Source organism: Nuphar pumila, chromosome 2 (assembly GCF_984573655.1).
Source record: "Nuphar pumila chromosome 2, dmNupPumi1.hap1.1, whole genome shotgun sequence".
NCBI lineage: Eukaryota > Viridiplantae > Streptophyta > Magnoliopsida > Nymphaeales > Nymphaeaceae > Nuphar > Nuphar pumila.
Genome location: NC_143250.1, coordinates 215,129 through 232,589, shown reverse-complemented (window position 1 = coordinate 232,589; position 17,461 = coordinate 215,129). Strand labels below are relative to the sequence as shown.

The following is a 17,461-nucleotide window of genomic DNA, read 5'->3' as shown; positions in this document are numbered from 1 at the left end:
TACAGGAGTTATATGAAACTAGGACCCTAGTTAGATCTGCTATGAAATGTAGATCTTGTAGGAGATCTGATTTGGCAACTTTGGATATGAGTTGATTCAGAAAATGCGTTTTTCAAATCAGACCGGTCTCTATTTTGGGTCTTTTTCATTTGGATCAGAGTCGACTGGCTTATATATATATATATATATATATATATATATATATATATATATATATATATATATATATATATATATATAGTTTGATGTCAATATGAATCTAGACCTAATCCAAGATCAATATTCATTTGTGCCCATGAATGGGCTGAAATCCAAATGGATATAGATTTGGATCATAGGTCCATCTCAGACCCATAATCCATCCATAACTTATTTAAAACAAAGGGAATTTAAAACTTTAAGAAACATATATGTGTTTTAAGGATGTCCCAAAAAAATCATAGTGATTCAATCATGCATATATGTGTTCTAAGGCTGTCAAGAAAATTTCATAGTGACTAAATGATGCATATAAGTATTCTAAGGCTGTCAAAAAAAATTCATAGTGACTCAATCATGCATATATGTGTTCTAAAGTTGTCAAAAAAAAAATCATAGTGATTGATTCAATCAAGCGTATTTGTGTTCTAAGGTTTTAAAAAAATATTCAATCATGCATATATGTGTTCCAAGGCTGTCAAAAAAAATTCATAGTGATTCAATCATACATATATGAGTTCTAACGCTGTCAAAAAAATTTATTGTGATTCAATCATGGATATATGTGTTCTAAAGTTGTTAAAAAAAATTCATAGTGATTCAATCATGCATATATGTGTTCTATCGTTGTCAAAAAAAAATAAAATCATAACGATTCAATCTTACATATATGTATTCTAAGGCTGTCAACAAAGTTTCATAGTGATACAATCAATGCATATATGTGTTCTAAGGCTGTCAAAAAAATTTCATAGTGATTCAATCATGCATATATGTGTTATAAGGCTGTAAAAAAAATTGATAGAGATTCAATCATGCATATGTGTTCTAAGGCTGTCAAAAAAAATTCATAGTGATTCAATCATGCATACGTGTGTTCTATGGCTGTCAAAAAAATTCATAGTGACTCAATCATTCATATATGTGTTCTAACGTTGTCAAATAAAATCCATAGTGATTCAATCATGCATATATGTGTTCTAAGGCTGTCATAAAAATTGTATAGTGATTCAATCATGCATTCCACCAATACCCATCTCTATCATATCTGATCGAGATCCTCGGTTTACTTTTCGGTTTTGAGGCCACTTGCAACAGGCCTTAGGTACAAAGCTGAAACTGAGTACCGCTTTTCATCCGCAGACCGACGGTCAGCCAGAAAGGACTATGCAAACACTTGAAGATATGCTACGAACCTATATGTTGGATTAGAAAGGCGAATAGGATAAGCATGTGGTTTTGGCCGAATATGCCTATAATAACAGTTATCGTGCAAGCATCGGCATGGCGCCTTTCGAAGCATTGTACGGACGACCTTGCAGATTGTCTGTGTATTGGAACGAGGTTGGTGAACGCTCGATGGAATCACCTACCGTGTTGCAGCATTATACTCAACAAATCAAGATGATCAGAGATAGACTACTATCAGCCCAGAGTCGTAATGTATTCCATGTATCTATGCTGAAGAAGTATTTTCAAGATCCGTCACATGTCATCCAATATAAGGACGTGGATAGAAAGGAAGACCTAACAATAGCAGAAAAAACAGTGAAAATATTTGAACGAAACGAGCGAGTCTTGAGATCAAAGACCATTCCTCTCTTCAAGGGGAGATGGCAACACCATGACATTGATGAAAGCACTTGGGAACCTGAGGCCAATATGCGAGAGAAGTACCCCAATCCTTTTGAGTACGCACTTACATGTAAATTTCGAGGACGAAATTTCATTTAGGGGAAAAGGATGTAATAATCTATTTTTTCTCATTAATTGTTTGAAAACTATTTAAAATAATGCGTAAATTATTGAATTGGGCTTGGGATCCGTATTTCGGATCCAAGATCCATAACGGATCTATACATGTATATATAACATGTTAATACGCAGACCCGCAGTGGATCCATTTGGATCCAACCTACGGATCCACACCGTAATGGGGTGTCACGGATCTAGACCGTGTCTGGATCCCAGGTCTCAAACCCGAACCTGGGCCATGCCCCATGAAAAAAAAGGGATTTTTAAGTGTAGGGGCGTATGAAGGCCCGATAGAACCTGTTAGGGTTCTGAAGGAACCCTAACGCAATGGAAAGGGGGAGGGGAGGTGTGTAGCCGTCGGAGTGAGGGTAACGGCCTCCTCCCTTTTTGGGAGGCCACCCTCCTACTAATGGGGTCCTGAACCCCTCTTCCTCCCACTCTCATCTTCTCTCTCTGCCTTCTCCTCTCTATCTCCCTATCTCTCTCGCCTTCTCGCTCCCACTCTCGAACAACTTCGCGGTGGTGCAATCGGAGTCGACCGACTTCCCCACGTGGTAGCAGTAGCCTCCTTGCCGGAAAAAAGTAGGGTTTACTGTCTTTTTTTCTCTACGTGTGTGTCATGGGTTGAGCCTATGGTGTGGGTTGTCCGAAAAACCCAAATCAATCGATTTGGGGATTTCAGTTGTTGTGAAGGGAACCCCTAATTGAAAAAAAATATAAGGGGGGAAGGGGGATTTAGAGTGTTCATTAGTTGGCTTATACTACCGAAAACCCCAAATCCCTTATTTGGGGGTTTTTGGATTTCTGCTAAGGAGAGGGTTTTCGGATTTTGATTTGGGTTAGGGTTCGATCGAACCACACCCGCACCCACTGGTGCATGTAAAAAAAATGAAGATAAGTATGGGGGGCGCTGTGCAGGCTCGATATAAGGCGTGTTAGGGTTCAAAACCCTAACACAGGCCAAATCATAAGAGAGGGGGGGAATGTGTGCAGCCGTCAAAGAGATGAGGGTAACGGCCTCCTCCCTTTTCGGGAGGCCACCCTCCTACGAAAACGCGTACGCTCCTCTCTCTCTCTCTCTCTCTCTCTCTCTCTCTCTCTCTCTCTCTCTCTCTCTCTCTCTCTCTCTCTCTCTCTCTCTCTCGACTTCTCGCTCTCCCTCTCGAATCTCTTGCTCGGCAGCAGAGCAACCATAGCCCGAGACATTCCACTCGCGGCAACAGCCACCTCGCATAGCAAGGTAGAATTTTACTGTTTTGTTTCTCTGTTCAGTATGTCATGGATTCAAGTAGGTGGTATGGGTTGTCGTAAACCCCAAATTGACATATTTGGGGATTTCGGTTGTTATGAATCCCTAATCGTAGGTGTCTCTGTGATTTGAGCATATGCACTCATGTGCAAGCGTGCAAAGGGTTGTTGTAGAACCCAAATCAAAAAAAATGGGGATTTAATGGGATGTCGTAAACCCCAAATCGACAGAATTGGAAGTTTCGGTTGCTATGAACCCCAAATCAAAAGAGGAGTTCTAAGGGCTGTCGTAAACCCCAAATCGGCAGATTTGGGGATTTAGACATTTCTGTAACGTGTTCAACAGAAATTAATTTTGGTATGAATGTTTGCTTTAAAAATATTTAGTACAAGGTTAATGAAGGAAATTTCTAATTCGTATGAAGTTGAGGAGCAGTTGCAATAAAACGTCTGTTGTTGTAACGGTAGGAGTCTCATCTTGAGTGCCGGTTCATCGTCAGCCCCTCTCTCAAAAATATAACCTTCTCTTGATCATAGTTATGGCTCCCTTCTAATCACTTATATCCTACCCTAGATCACAGCTTTATGAGTTTTCAAGTGACCCCTGTTAGTTGGGCATAGAGAAACTGCACTTATTCTTTTATGTGCCAGATCTATTGCTCTTCTGGGGTTTTGGTCTTCCAGGATTGACTGTGCTTAGCAGATTAATGTTTGGAGGCTCCTTGAGATTCGATCTTATAGGACATATAGTGGCACTATACTTCTGCTGGCCTTCTAGGTTAATGTTGCTTATCATCTATCAGTCTTGTGCGGTGGCGTCCGGCTCCATTTGGTCTTCCCTTCTTGGATAGATAAGACTTGCCATCTTTAATCGCAAGTCTGTTGTCTGAAAAAAAAAATATGGTTAATTCCACCTGATTACATCTGATATGATTTAGTACAGATTTAGGTATATATCCTCTTTTGTTAAGCTGAAGATGTCATACAAATGACCCATAGGTTATTTAGTTCCTGCATTTTTTTTAATGTGAATCCTTTATTTTCAACATTTTAGAAATCTGGTAATTATTTTATTCTAGCATTTTAGGAACCTGAGTTTTCCCACAGGTCTGATCCTTCGAAAAATCTCTGGGCTGCAGGGTTGCTTGTTGGGATTTCCTGTAATTTATTAAATAGAACTCGGTGTAGTGCCCTATGTGTTTCCAATTGATATTTAGGGGTTAAATATAATGGCTGAATGATCATATGTAGGAAGTTAATACAAATTAAATTTCTGTGAGGATCCATGATAGAAATTTACATTTTTGTGTGTCAAGGTCCATGTTGAAACTCTGAATATGTGCATTTTCTACATATTAATGCATAAATGAATTAAGGTGAAAACACCACAATATGTGTTTGTGCATTTATAGTTTCAACCCAACTATGTGCTCAGTTTGAAAATCGACAATTTTAATATTAAAGATCAGTCATGAGTCTCAAGCATCTTTATGAATGTAAAAGAAAGAGAAAAATCAGTTTAGTGCTACATAGATGATCTGTAATCATAACTCAGTTTCAGCTACTCTAAAAGTAAGCTGCATGTGACATGATCCATTGTTACAAATGAATATGAACAACAAATGTCGTGATTCTACGTAGATTGGTGGTGGTTCTTATGGTGGGCTTAAATAACTTGAATTGTGGAAAATGGTGGTTCATATCAGAGTTACCAGTAGAGGAAGCGGGAGCGGGAAGCGAGGCAGTTTCAAAAATTTAGGAAGTGTGGGACCACTTAGAAGAAAATTATGAACCGTCTCGAAAGCGACCTAGGAAGCGACTTAGGAAGCGAATCGGAAGCGAGGGGGAAGCGAAAAAAATGAGGAAGCAACGGGGAAGCGTGGGGGAAGTGTGCTTCCCATAAAAGGGAAGCGTGCTTCCCAAAAAAGGGGGACGATTCCCCCACACGTTTCGGAAGCACGACGTTTCGCGCTTCCGAAGCGCGTATCGGGGAAGTGCGCTTCCCCTTACTCCTAGGCGCTTCCGGTAAATCTGGTTCATATGCATATTCTCTATGCATAATGTGAATGGCGTCTTGGCTGTTGTGTAAACCTTGCATGCTAAATTACAAAAAAGGGATTTGTGTATTCTCTCTAGATCACCCATATGTTTGATGAATGACGGTTGGCTCATGTAGAATAAATTGATAGGTATAATTGAATGAACTGATGTTCTTAAGGATGGATCCATAGTTAGATATATTTTGTGATGTTATCTCCTACATATGAATACCAATCACATGTGTTGTACTCTACATCATTGATGTTTACAGGTTTTATACCGTGTAAGTTTAAGATTTGGTTTATTGTGTTCCCGGGAGAATCTCAGATTAAATCTCAATTTATTATTATTCCTGTTATTTGGAAACTTTGATGTCAATATTTATTTAGAATAAAATTAATGTTGTTGCTTGATCACTCATGTAATGCGCCTGAATGCTTAACCCAATGAAATGGTTGTTTCTGCTGATATATAAAAAAAAATCTTCTAAAAATTTGGGTTAAAATTTCGAGGCGTTACAATAGGTCCATCTCAGACCCATAATCCATCCATAACTTATTTAAAACAAAGGGAATTTAAAACTTTACGAAACATATATATATATATAGTTATATAGTTATAGTTATAGTTATGATAGGGTAGAGTTCTACAGTTCTACCTTTGGTAGAACTCTACCCCAAATGGCATATACTAGAGGAAGTTAGGATAGGGTAGAGTTCTTGGTAGGACTCTACCCCAAACAACACTTATCTACAAAGAAGGTGTGACACCCCTTAATGAGGGAGTCTCTCTCATTATAAAAAAAGAGAGAGGTTACACCTCTCTCAAAAACGTCAAGAAGAAAGAGAGGGAGAGAGAGGAGCATCTTCAACGTCTCCTCCTTCCTCTAAGTTTTTTTTTTCACAAATCCGAAAAGCAAGGTACGAGATTCTCACTCTATTCCGATTAGTGAGAGGATTTGTGTGGGTTGAATCAAGTATGGGTTTGAGAGAGAACTCAAATCTGTATATATACATACAGATTTACAGATTCTATCAAATCTGGAACTATGTTGGCTGTATTGGATATTGATTCTTCATTTAGGTTTTGATGGGTCTGAGCGTCAAAATTTTTAGCGCAGTCGTAATAGAAAGAAAAGTGTTGTGATTGAGATGATCTTTCTTTTCAGCCATATATATATATATATATATATATATATATATATATATATATATATATATATATATATATATATATATATATATATATATATATATATATATATATATATATATATATATATATATATATATATATATATGTTGTTAGCTTTAAACTGATGATTTGTTTTCAGCTATGTCACAGGGATTCGGCTAGCAGGGTGCCGCACCCGCATCGACGCGATGCGGGTGCGGCACCGGGTGTGGTCAACCCGTCCCTGGGTGTGGTCAACGCACCCATGGTCATTTTGGTCCAATTTTCGGACTTAAAAAAAATGCCAAGAAAATTTTTTTGCCCTATATGTCACAGGGATTCTCCAACTAGGTGACGCACCCCCCCCCCCCCCCCGCCCCTGATGCACTCAACCTACCCTGGGTGCAGTCAACACACCCAGGGTCATTTATGTTCAACTTTTGGACTTTATATATATAATTTTTTATATTTTTGCCGCACCCCCGCACCCGCACCAATGTGACATAGGTTTTCAGTTAGCATAAACATGATTTTAAATTTGTGTGTTATTGAATCGAGTTCAAGTTGGAGGTATCATGACTTGTTAACCAATGCTTATAAATCTGACTTTACCTTGATTGAATGTGTAGTTGTTCCAAAGTTAGTTTTATTTTCAATTTAAGAAAAAGAAAACCTGATATTTTTTGTTGTAAGTTTTGTAGTTAACATAACTCCGCCTGTGTATAACTGTTTAGTTATACACTGCCGGTCCCAAGCCCGGATAAAGGAGGAGGGTTGCGGTAGGCCTGTGACAGCCAGCATAAAAACTTTGTCATACCCTATGAAAATGAACCAATATGAGAATTTCGTTGGGGTGTTCCCTACTGAGTGACGCGTTGTACTCTCTAGGCCCGAAGGCAGTGATAAATGGGCAAGGGTTGCTAGGTCGTCGCCCAGAAGCGACGCGTCACACCGGCGTCCGGGTGTAGTGTCAAATAGGCAAGGGTTCCCTCACTTTGTTGGACGGGTGGGGGTAAAGAAGTTAGTCCAAGACCATAAAATTAGGTTAGCCACTTGGAACATAGGGGCTTTAACTGGTAAGTTGGTAGAGTTAGTAGATGTTATGTGTAGGAGAAAGATTGATTTTTTATGTCTTCAAGAGACCAAATGGGTAGGTGAGAAAGCAAAAGTGATAGATTTGGTATACAGGAATAAATAGGAATAGGAATGGAGTAGGGATTGTTATGAGTCGTCAGTTTATAGATAATGTAGTTGAGGTCCGTAGGAAGGGTGATAGAATTTTACTTATTAAATTAGTATTAGGTACGGATATTATTAATATTATTAGTGTTTATGCACCTCAAGTAGGTTTAGATGATTCCATTAAGCATCAATTTTGGGAAGATTTAGATGGAGTAGTACAAGGGATATCTTATGGAGAAAAGCTTTTCATCGGCGGTGACCTTAATGGACATGTAGGCATTAGTAGGGATGGATTTGAGAGTATCCATGGAGGCTATGGTATAGGAGAAAGAAATGAAAGTGGAGAAAGGATTTTAGATTTTTGTTTGTCCTATGATATGATCTTAGCAAACACTCGGTTTAGGAAGAGGGAGTCTCACCTAGTAACATTTAAAAGTGGGGTTAATACGAGTCAGATAGATTTTTTCCAACTTAGAAAGAGAGATAGGGGTTGTTGCATCGATTGTAAGGTTATACCGGAAGAAAGTGTAGCTACACAACATAGAGTCTTAATTTTAGATCTTAGAATTAGACAATGCCGCAAAAGGGATAGGCATAGGATAGATCCTAGAATTAAGTGGTGGGCACTGAAAGGAGCTAAACAAGGAATGTTTGTAGAGCAGATAGTTAAGGAAGTTGATTGGTGTCTCGAGGAGGATTCAGAATCAATGTAAAATAAGATAGCGGGTGGCATGAGAAAAGTGGCTAAGGAGGTATTGGGTGAGTCTAAAGGCGGTGCACCACTAGGTAAGGATACATCATGGTGGAACGAGGATGTCAAATTAGCTATTAAGGTTAAAAGAGAGTGTTATAGAAATCTAAGTAAGAGTCGTGATAATGAGAATTTAAAGAAGTATATGATAGCAAAGAAGCTAAAAAAGTTGTTCGAAACGCGAGGGCTAAGGTATATAAGGAGGTTTATGACAAGTTGGATACCAAAGAAGGCAAGAAAGATATTTATAGGCTTGAAAAGATGAGAGATAGGAAATCGAAGGATTTGGGTATGGTTAGATGTATCAAAGATGAAACGCAAAGGGTTTTAGTCAAAGATGAGGAGATTAAGGAGAGATGGAAAGATTATTTTGATAAGCTATTTAATGATAGTCATGCTCAAGATCTTGGAGACTTCTCAATTCCTTTTCATGAGATAAATCGTGACTTCATGCGCAAGATTCAAAAGAAAGAAATTGCAGAGGCTTTGAAGAAAATGAAATCAAGAAGGGCAGTTAGCCCAGATGGTGTACCTATCGAGGCTTGGAAATGCTTGGGAGAGAAAGGTTTAGAATGGTTGACAATTCTTTTTAACTTGATTTGGCGATCAAATAAGATGCCTAATGAGTGGAGGAAGAGTACTTTGGTGCCTTTATATAAGAATAAGGGTGATATACAAGATTGCACAAACTATCGTGGTATAAAACTCATGAGTCATACTATGAAACTTTGGGAGAGGGTGATTGAGTCTAGGTTGAGGAAGGTTGTCATGATATCAGAGAATCAATTTGGTTTAATGCCTGGAAGATCAACTATGGAAGCTATACATCTTCTTAGACAACTTATTGAAAGATATAGAGAGAGGAACAAAGATTTGCATATGGTTTTTATTGATTTAGAGAAGGCATACGATAGAGTACCTAGGGACGTTCTCCGGTGGACAATGATGAAGAAAGGTGTTTCTCTCAAGTACATTAGTATAATGAAAGATATTATGAAGGAGTAGTAACCAATGTCCGCACTTGTGGAGGGGTGACAACCAATTTTCTGATAACGGTTGGGTTACATCAAGGATCTACTTTAAGCCCTTTCCTATTTGCGATAGTGATGGATGAGCTTACGAGATCAATTCAAGAAAATGTACCGTGGTGTATGTTGTTTGCTGATGATATTGTTTTGATTGATGAGTCTAGAGATGGGGTTAATGCTAAGTTAGAATTATGGAGACAAACATTGGAAGCTAGAGGTTTTAAGTTGAGTAAGAGTAAGACTGAATATATGGAATGTCGGTTTAGTAAGCAACGAAGTAGTGATGGGAATGTAGTGAAGCTTGGTGAGCAAGAAATACCGGTGAATGATTATTTCAAATATTTGGGATCCATCATTCAAAAGTATGGAGAAATTGATGGAGATGTAAATCATAGGATAAAGGTTGGGTGGATGAAATGGAAAAGTGCAACTGGAGTGTTGTGCGATCGTAGAATGCCGTTGCGGTTGAAGGGAAAGTTTTATAGGACGACTATTAGACCCGCTTTACTATATGGTACGGAATGTTGGGCTACCAAGAGACATCATATTCAAAAAATGAGTGTAGCTGAGATGCAGATGCTTAGATGGATGTGTGGAAATACAATAAAAGATAAGATTCGGAACGAGGAGATACGTAAGAAGGTAGGTGTTGCACCCATTGAAAATAAGATGCGAGAGAATCGTTTACGGTGGTTTGGACATGTTCGGCGAAGGCCTAATGATGCTCCAGTTAGAAGGTTGGAGAAATGGGAAAATATATTAGTTAAAAGAGGTCGGGGTAGGCCTAGAAAGACTTGGATGGAGATGATAGGAAATGATATGAATGATTTGAACCTCACCGAGGACATGGCATTGGATAGAAATGATTGGAGGAAAAGGATTCATGTGGAAGACCCAAAATGAATTTTTTTTGTTCATATCGCTAACCCCAATTGTTTTGGGATGAAGGCGTAGTTGTTGTTGTTGTAAGTTTTGTAGTTAACATCTGATGCAAAGCAGGCCAAGAATAGCAGCAAGCAGAGTTTGTCTTGGGTCCAGGTCTTAACCCGAGACCCAGATCCAGTCAAACCCTTTTAAATAGACCCTCTTAGGGTTGCGTGGGCAGGCAGAAATTTCAGAAATCACAGCCGCAACTTTCCTTTCCTCTGCAGTTTTCTTTTCTTCATTTTTTTATTGTTTTCTTTTACAGTCTGACGCCTTTGTTGTTTTCCTTTTGGTTATTATTGCTCTGTCAGTTGTTTTGCAGCAGTCCTTTACTTCTTTTTGTCATTACTTCCTTTCTTCCCTATTGTTTATTATTTCCATTGTTTCTTTTCAGTTTCACGTCAGTCTTTGCAGCCTTTCTTCACTTTGTTTATTTGGTATTCCAGCCGCAAGTTTCAGTTTTACTTATTACTTGTCATATTCATTGTGCTCCCTTACCGATCTCATAATAAAGTATCGCTCGGATTGATTGATCTGAGTTTTCTGGTTCACATTTCTTGTGAATACTCGTGGCTGATCGAATGGCTATGCGTTTGAAGACCAACATCATGTCAACCCCTCACTGCGTTGGATCGTGCCCCTACTTGTTGCACCCAAGTGCATCCCAGAACCCGATCTCCCACTAGAGTCGTGATTTTCACCCTCTGCTCCAGGGTGCCTCGCTGGAGTCCGATCTCCTCACTGCAGCACATTGGCACCCATTAACGTGGGTTGTGTGCTAATCGAGTAGCATCAACGTCAGCCCCATTAGTGTATCAGCGTCGACCCCTTTGTTACACCAAAAGCGTGTCCGGTACCCATTACGTGAAGGCCGACCTCGGATTTTTCCCTCCGTTGCATCAACATCCCAGCAAGAATATAATATTTCTTGGATATGTTAGATCTGATGCCCAGGTACAGAAATTTTGTTTCTTGTTGTCTCTTTTCATGCCCAGAATTTCTGTGGATTCAAAATTTAACTGTATGTCGATAGTGGATGTCGGAGTGAGTTTGTAGATTTGTTCCAATCCTTGTTTCACAGCAAGGTGGGTCGATGAGAATGTATATATATGTATTCATAACAAGTCAGAAATATATATGCCAGTCAGTCTATACATATAAAACAAGTCAGAAATATATACACCAGTCAGCTTGTATGTATGCTGATCTGGATATATATATTTCCATATATTATGCAGCACACACACACACACACACATATAGAGAGAGAGAGAGAGAGAAAGAGAGAGAGAGATCAGCAAACATACAGGCTGACTGGTATATATATTTCTGACTTGTTATGAATATATATACCAGTCAGCCTGTATGTATGCTGATATATATATATATATATATATATATATATATATATATATATCGACTGAGATATATATATTTGTATTCATAACAAGTTAGAAACTGTCACATGCGTGCGGGTGCGAGTGCGGGGATTCGGCATTTCCAAAAAACCCGGGTGCGGGGTGCGGCAGGGGCAAAAATGTAAATATATACATATATAGAGAAGGGGGTCCAGGGGTTCCCCCGGCGCCGGTCGGGGTCCAGCATTTTTTTGCTGGTGTGTTTGTTTGAAGACTTGTTACCCACGTTCTGCTTGTTGTGTACTTTGGCACAACGGGACAAAATTGATGAACCAAAAGGATTGGCAATCTGATCGACCCAGCCTGCTGCGTTCTGCTGACTGTCATGATTCAATCATGTCTGAAACTCCCTGGTCTTCACGAAAAAAAATATAAGCAAAAGGTTTGATGTGGTTTGTTGGAGAGAGAATCTTCACGAGGCCTACGGCTCCACTGCCACGCCACTGCCTAGGGTTCTTCAAATTTCATTTTATACACAGTTGCACACAGATCACAACTAAAAGAAATTTATTTGATTTGACATGTGGAAAAGAGAGGTCTACACAAGGCTACGGCTAGAGCACCCATCTCGTCAGGAGAAAAGTGAATACTAATAGCCACCAAGGCTACCACCACCATTATCATTTATTATGGAGAGAGAAAATCCTTGACGAAGAAGGATCATCATTTTCAAGTTAACAGTATGTTTTCCAACGCTGCGAATTAATTGTTTGGAGGCAGGAATAGCATGGGATGCCAACAAAGCTCGTCAGATGTTGTGGACACAAGTGCCCCTTTATAAAACAAGAGCAGCAGCAGCAAGCAGTTGTCATCAGAATTTTTTTTTTTAAATTCCGCAGCCCATTTCATAGCGCAAATTTTTTTAAAAAAAAATCCAAAAAATGGACCGAAATGACCCTAGGTGTGGTCAACGCACCCAGGAACGGGTTGACCACACCCGGTGTCGCACCCTCGTCGAGTCGCGCCGACGAGGGTGCGGCACCCTTCTAGCCGAATCCCTGTGACATAGGTCAGAAATATATATACCAGTCAGCATGTATGTATGCTGATCTGGATATATATATTTTCATATATTATTCAGAACACACACATATATATCGACTGATATATATATATATATATACATGTGCATGTGTGTATATCCGGCAGTCAAATTTCTATGTATTTAATAGGGTATACACTTAAATGCATTCAGACTTGCAGTTAGTGTCTTCTGATGTTTTGGTATTCTGATTTCCATAACTTAATGTTTGATTCTTTTTCTAATGATTTAGTTATATGCATACCATGTTTAACTTCTTGTTTTAGTCTTGGCATGCACAAAATCAATCATGTGAATAACTATGTTGCAATCTGATTTCAGTGTTTCTCTCAGTCATGCCTTTAGAAATATGACTATAGTAATTGCCGCATTGCATACATGATGAATTGTGTTATGTATGGGGTTTGCTTCCTTAAATATGAGTATTGTTTTGTTGAATGAATTAGAAATCATATCTGAAAAGGCCTTTTTGAAAACTACATTTTACTTATGTTATCCCTAAAAATCTGATTTCTTTTGGAATCATGAAATCTGGTTGGTCATGGATATTTTATTGAATCTGAACCCAATGAGTGTCAAAACTAGTCGGTCTCAAAAAGTTTGGATTCTAAACCAATATGATAGATTTGATTGTGGTTTATAAAATTTGCACACTTACTAGCCATGAATATGTTTTGGTATCATGTCTTGCAAGCTGTGAACATTAAATTGTTCTCGTCTATGGATGGTTGTTGTTACTCTGAGATGTGCAATGCTATTTAATTCACGTAAGTAGTTACGTGTGAACCACATGTGTAGATCATATTGTAGTAAATTGAAAATTGCATTGCAAAACTATTTTGGTATTGCCTTTGAATTAATTGCATTGTTGAATGGATAGGGCAAGGGCTCGAATTTTTTATTGCATGTTGATTTGCATAATTGTTCTTGGGTAAAAAACTCTTAATTAATTAAGATAGTAAAAGACTCAAACAATATAATAATTTTCTTCCTTGGTGTCTCTTTGAAAGGGTGAGAACCTTGGATAGCGTTCATGAGAGACCGTGAGGATACTAACACGGTGTGCATTTATTATCCCCAAGAACCCGTTGTGTAGTTTTAATTTCCGACCACGTTTTTAGGAAGCTTTCAGCCACTTTGCCTCGGAGTGGTGGTGTTGACTCAGCTGTAGTTATTGGTATACCAAGAAAGTGACGTCAATGGATGATAATTTCCTAGTCATTATGGTATTAGGTGATTATTCTTAATGTTCTGATTCCTAATATCAGTCGAAGAACAAGTGTGCAACCCAGTAATTAAAATACAAATTGTGTTAAGTTATGACTGAGAACTGTCTTGAACCTCGAAAACTTGGGTCGTTTTGAGTATCTGCGGGTTTGTAAGAATGTGAAAATTAAATTTGTATGCATTAAATAAGGACATGCATGCAAAAGCAATTTTGATAAATTAACTTAAAAAGTTATTAATGCATGTTGCATTGATTAATGCATTCCTAAATGTTTAGCATTAATTTTATGCATCCCTAAATGTTTAATTTACCATGAAATTATGGTTTTTTTGCTTAAACTGCATAAATAGTAAAATTGTTCTACTAATATGTTACCCGTGATTCCTCTTAAACTTGTGTTTGATTTGATGCAAGTTAAATTCCTTACTGTTGGATTTTGAGAGAATCTTGTACGAGAACTTCGATTCTTACCCGTTTTCTAAAAATGTTTTTCAGGTAATGAGGCTCCGTGATGATGGGACTGGCTAGCTAGAGGACTCGAGGTTTATGGTCTGGTGGCCCGGGTTTTGACGTACACTAGATCAACCGGATTTGATTTGAACATTTATTTAAAATCGTATTGACAATATTTGATTTAGTAAATCAATTTTCAGTTCATGGTTTAAGTTGATTACATGTCCGAAATGGTTGATGGTATGTGAATATTAAATTTGTAATGTAGCCCTGGTCCCTGGAATGTTTTCCACAATCGTTTAAAAAAAAATCTACATTTTTCGAGGGTCAGTTTGGGGTCGTTACAGAAAAGGTGAAGCAAAAAAGACATCAGATTGAAAAATTGGTCTCTTATGAGGCTTGCACTCATGCTTTTCAAATTTATTTTCATGAATGGTAAAAGAATACAAGTAGATAGATGCTATGAGTGAAGAGAATGCAGCTTTGCATCTCAATCACACATTGACGTGGTCAATTTTTCCAAGGCTGCAAAATAACAATGTTACGTTTTACAAAGTAAAAAACAGAAGACTAATGAGTTTAGGCAAGGAGTCTTTCAAAGATTGTATGGTCAGGAGTCTTTTGCATGATTTAGGAACCCAAGGAGGACAATCCACCATATATTGTAATAATAGACATGCATTAGCTCTCGTTGCTAATCCAATGTTACACAACAGATCTAAACATGTTCATACTGATTATCATTTTGTGTGCGAGAAAGTTAAAAATGAGGAAGTCAAAATAAAGTTCGTGAAATCAGAAGTACAAGTGGCAGATATGTTTACAAAAGGACCACAAAAGAACATATTTTGATTCTTACAAGGCGCACTGTAGGCGTTGGAAGCCCTTGCATAACTTGAGGAGGAATATTAGCTGAAGTGTAGTCAAGGCACACTTTTGTCATTTTACCTGGTTATTACTTCAATGTTCATGTCCTAGATCTTCAACTTCATGCTATGTATCATTCTTTTACTGTTTGTCTTAAAATTGGTATAATTTTTGTTGTTCATGTGTGTGTTATGACTAATATTTAAACATGTTAGCCTCTTGTATTAGCCCCTTATTGAGGGCTTCCCTTATTAATGACAAGAATCATTTTGGGGCCTAAACACTCAAGGAAATCCTTCCCCCTCCTTCCTACCTCTAAAGTATTCCAACTTCTCCACAATCGCCAATATGAACAAAAACCAATCATAATGAACCTGGAACCTTAAGAAAAGAATAAAGAAAAAGAAAAAAAACTTTTGGCAAGTTCAGACACACCAAAGGGATTCCATTACAGAAACATGATATAATACTGTCAGATTACCTGAAGCCCCATCATGCTTGCAGAACTTGAAGGACTATCTATACTATGGTGTGCTTCAAAAAGCTCCGAGACCAATGAATTCCAATAGTCTAGGCAAACCTTCACATATATATGAAGAAAAGATGAGCATTTGCATTCGACCACAACAAGTAGCAATGAGAAAACAGCAATTATAGGTCAGAACATAGCATCATCCATACCTTGAAAACCTCTGTGTCATCAACATAAGAGATTCCAATTACATGTTCAAGACCCATAAGAAGAGCAGATCGATTCTCACTAGTAGTTTCAAGAATTTGAATATGAGACTGCACAGAAATTTTTCTTCTCAGGTGGTGCAAAACTCACTCAAATCCATGTAAGCTTTTCCATATTGAGAATATAAAAAATGATAGTGGATAATGGATGTTACGCACGCAATTCTCAAGTATAATCAAGATATAATAGGTAATAAAAACCACAGAAACCAACCAGCAAAACACATCATCCTAATCAAAGAAACTTTTGTATGCAGTAAACATCTGTAAAGAAATCACTTTCACACAAGAATGTTGCCACCAAGCAAAAGACCTTGCCTTGAAAAAAGAAGTGAAGAAAAGAGCCAGGTTTTGAATAAATGCCTGCATAGAAAGAAAAATATGTAGATGCATAAGAAGTGACCTCAGGAAACAACCAAATCCTAGGGAGATCGACTGGCATGTTTGCAGATGAACAATCTTTTAGAAGCACCCCCAAAGTAAAGGAAAAAAGATGAGGTCAAAGTTACCTGCTCCTCACTGGAACCATTAACATATGCTTCCGGTATATTTGTTCCTGGGGGGAGAATTATCTGCAGATCATAACACAAAATTCAAAATCAAGCCATATCAAAAACAATTTAGAGTATAGAAATATTTCAGCATGACCATGATTATTTGTGTCAACCAATATATAAGCAAAAAAGTAGATAACACAAATATGGAGTACAAAAATAACAGAAATAGGGCCCTTCAAGAATTAGCACATGACATACAAACAGGTCTAATACCTGCAACTGTACCATAAAAACAGTATACATGGTGATATACTGACTGTCATAGAAATCTCCAAATTGAAGGGCAGCCACCTAGGGAAAAAACATACAGAAAAATGAAGAACTTATAAATAAGCTTAAACGATCTTAAATACTCAAAAGATAAAAAAAAACTGCAAGTAAAATACAGACTTAAAATCAGCACCTCTGTTTTTCATTTAGGAAATTAAAATCAGTACCTCTGTTAAACATTGCAGTGTTAAATTTCTGTATGATGCAATTGGAAAGAATTTCAAAAGCGTCTCCAGCTATTCTCCCACAGAAACAACCAAAAAAATGAAGTAAGCTTTGTGTTACAAGTTCTGCAAACTATGAAATACTGAAAATGCTCTCCGAGCTGCTCAAGAACCAACCAATGGAGACTCAAAAATATAGCCCAGAGGGATCCATGACAGAAATGCATGAAGTGTTGCTAATGTTGCCCTTATAAGTTCCGTTCTTTGGGACATGGACAGTACATATAAGCATAGCTCATGTATAAGTTGAAACTCACTGCAACAAGGCCAACAAAAATACAAAAAGGTTCAGATTAAGAAAAGTCAAACATTTTATAACTATGTATGAAAAGGTACAAAGGCGTTTGGCTTAAAACACAAAGAGG

At 37.9% G+C, this 17,461-nt stretch overlaps 1 protein-coding gene across 3 annotated transcripts in view; it reads right to left on the bottom strand.

Annotated features, from left to right (window-relative positions):
• LOC149844350 (protein EXPORTIN 1A-like) overlaps window positions 1–17,461 on the bottom strand; it is a 73,911-nt gene that overhangs the window by 40,850 nt on the left and 15,600 nt on the right. For 2 of the 3 annotated variants that reach the window (XM_089994282.1, XM_089994278.1), the window contains exons 7-13: window positions 17,214–17,352; window positions 17,040–17,108; window positions 16,816–16,893; window positions 16,555–16,617; window positions 16,364–16,408; window positions 15,989–16,096; window positions 15,789–15,887 (exon numbers count right to left, since the gene is read on the bottom strand). In XM_089994282.1, coding sequence (XP_089850408.1) covers window positions 15,789–15,887; window positions 15,989–16,096; window positions 16,364–16,408; window positions 16,555–16,617; window positions 16,816–16,893; window positions 17,040–17,108; window positions 17,214–17,352 — 601 coding nt within the window. The remainder of the gene's footprint in view (window positions 1–15,788; window positions 15,888–15,988; window positions 16,097–16,363; window positions 16,409–16,554; window positions 16,618–16,815; window positions 16,894–17,039; window positions 17,109–17,213; window positions 17,353–17,461) is intronic. The other variant, XM_089994284.1, reaches the window with a different exon arrangement.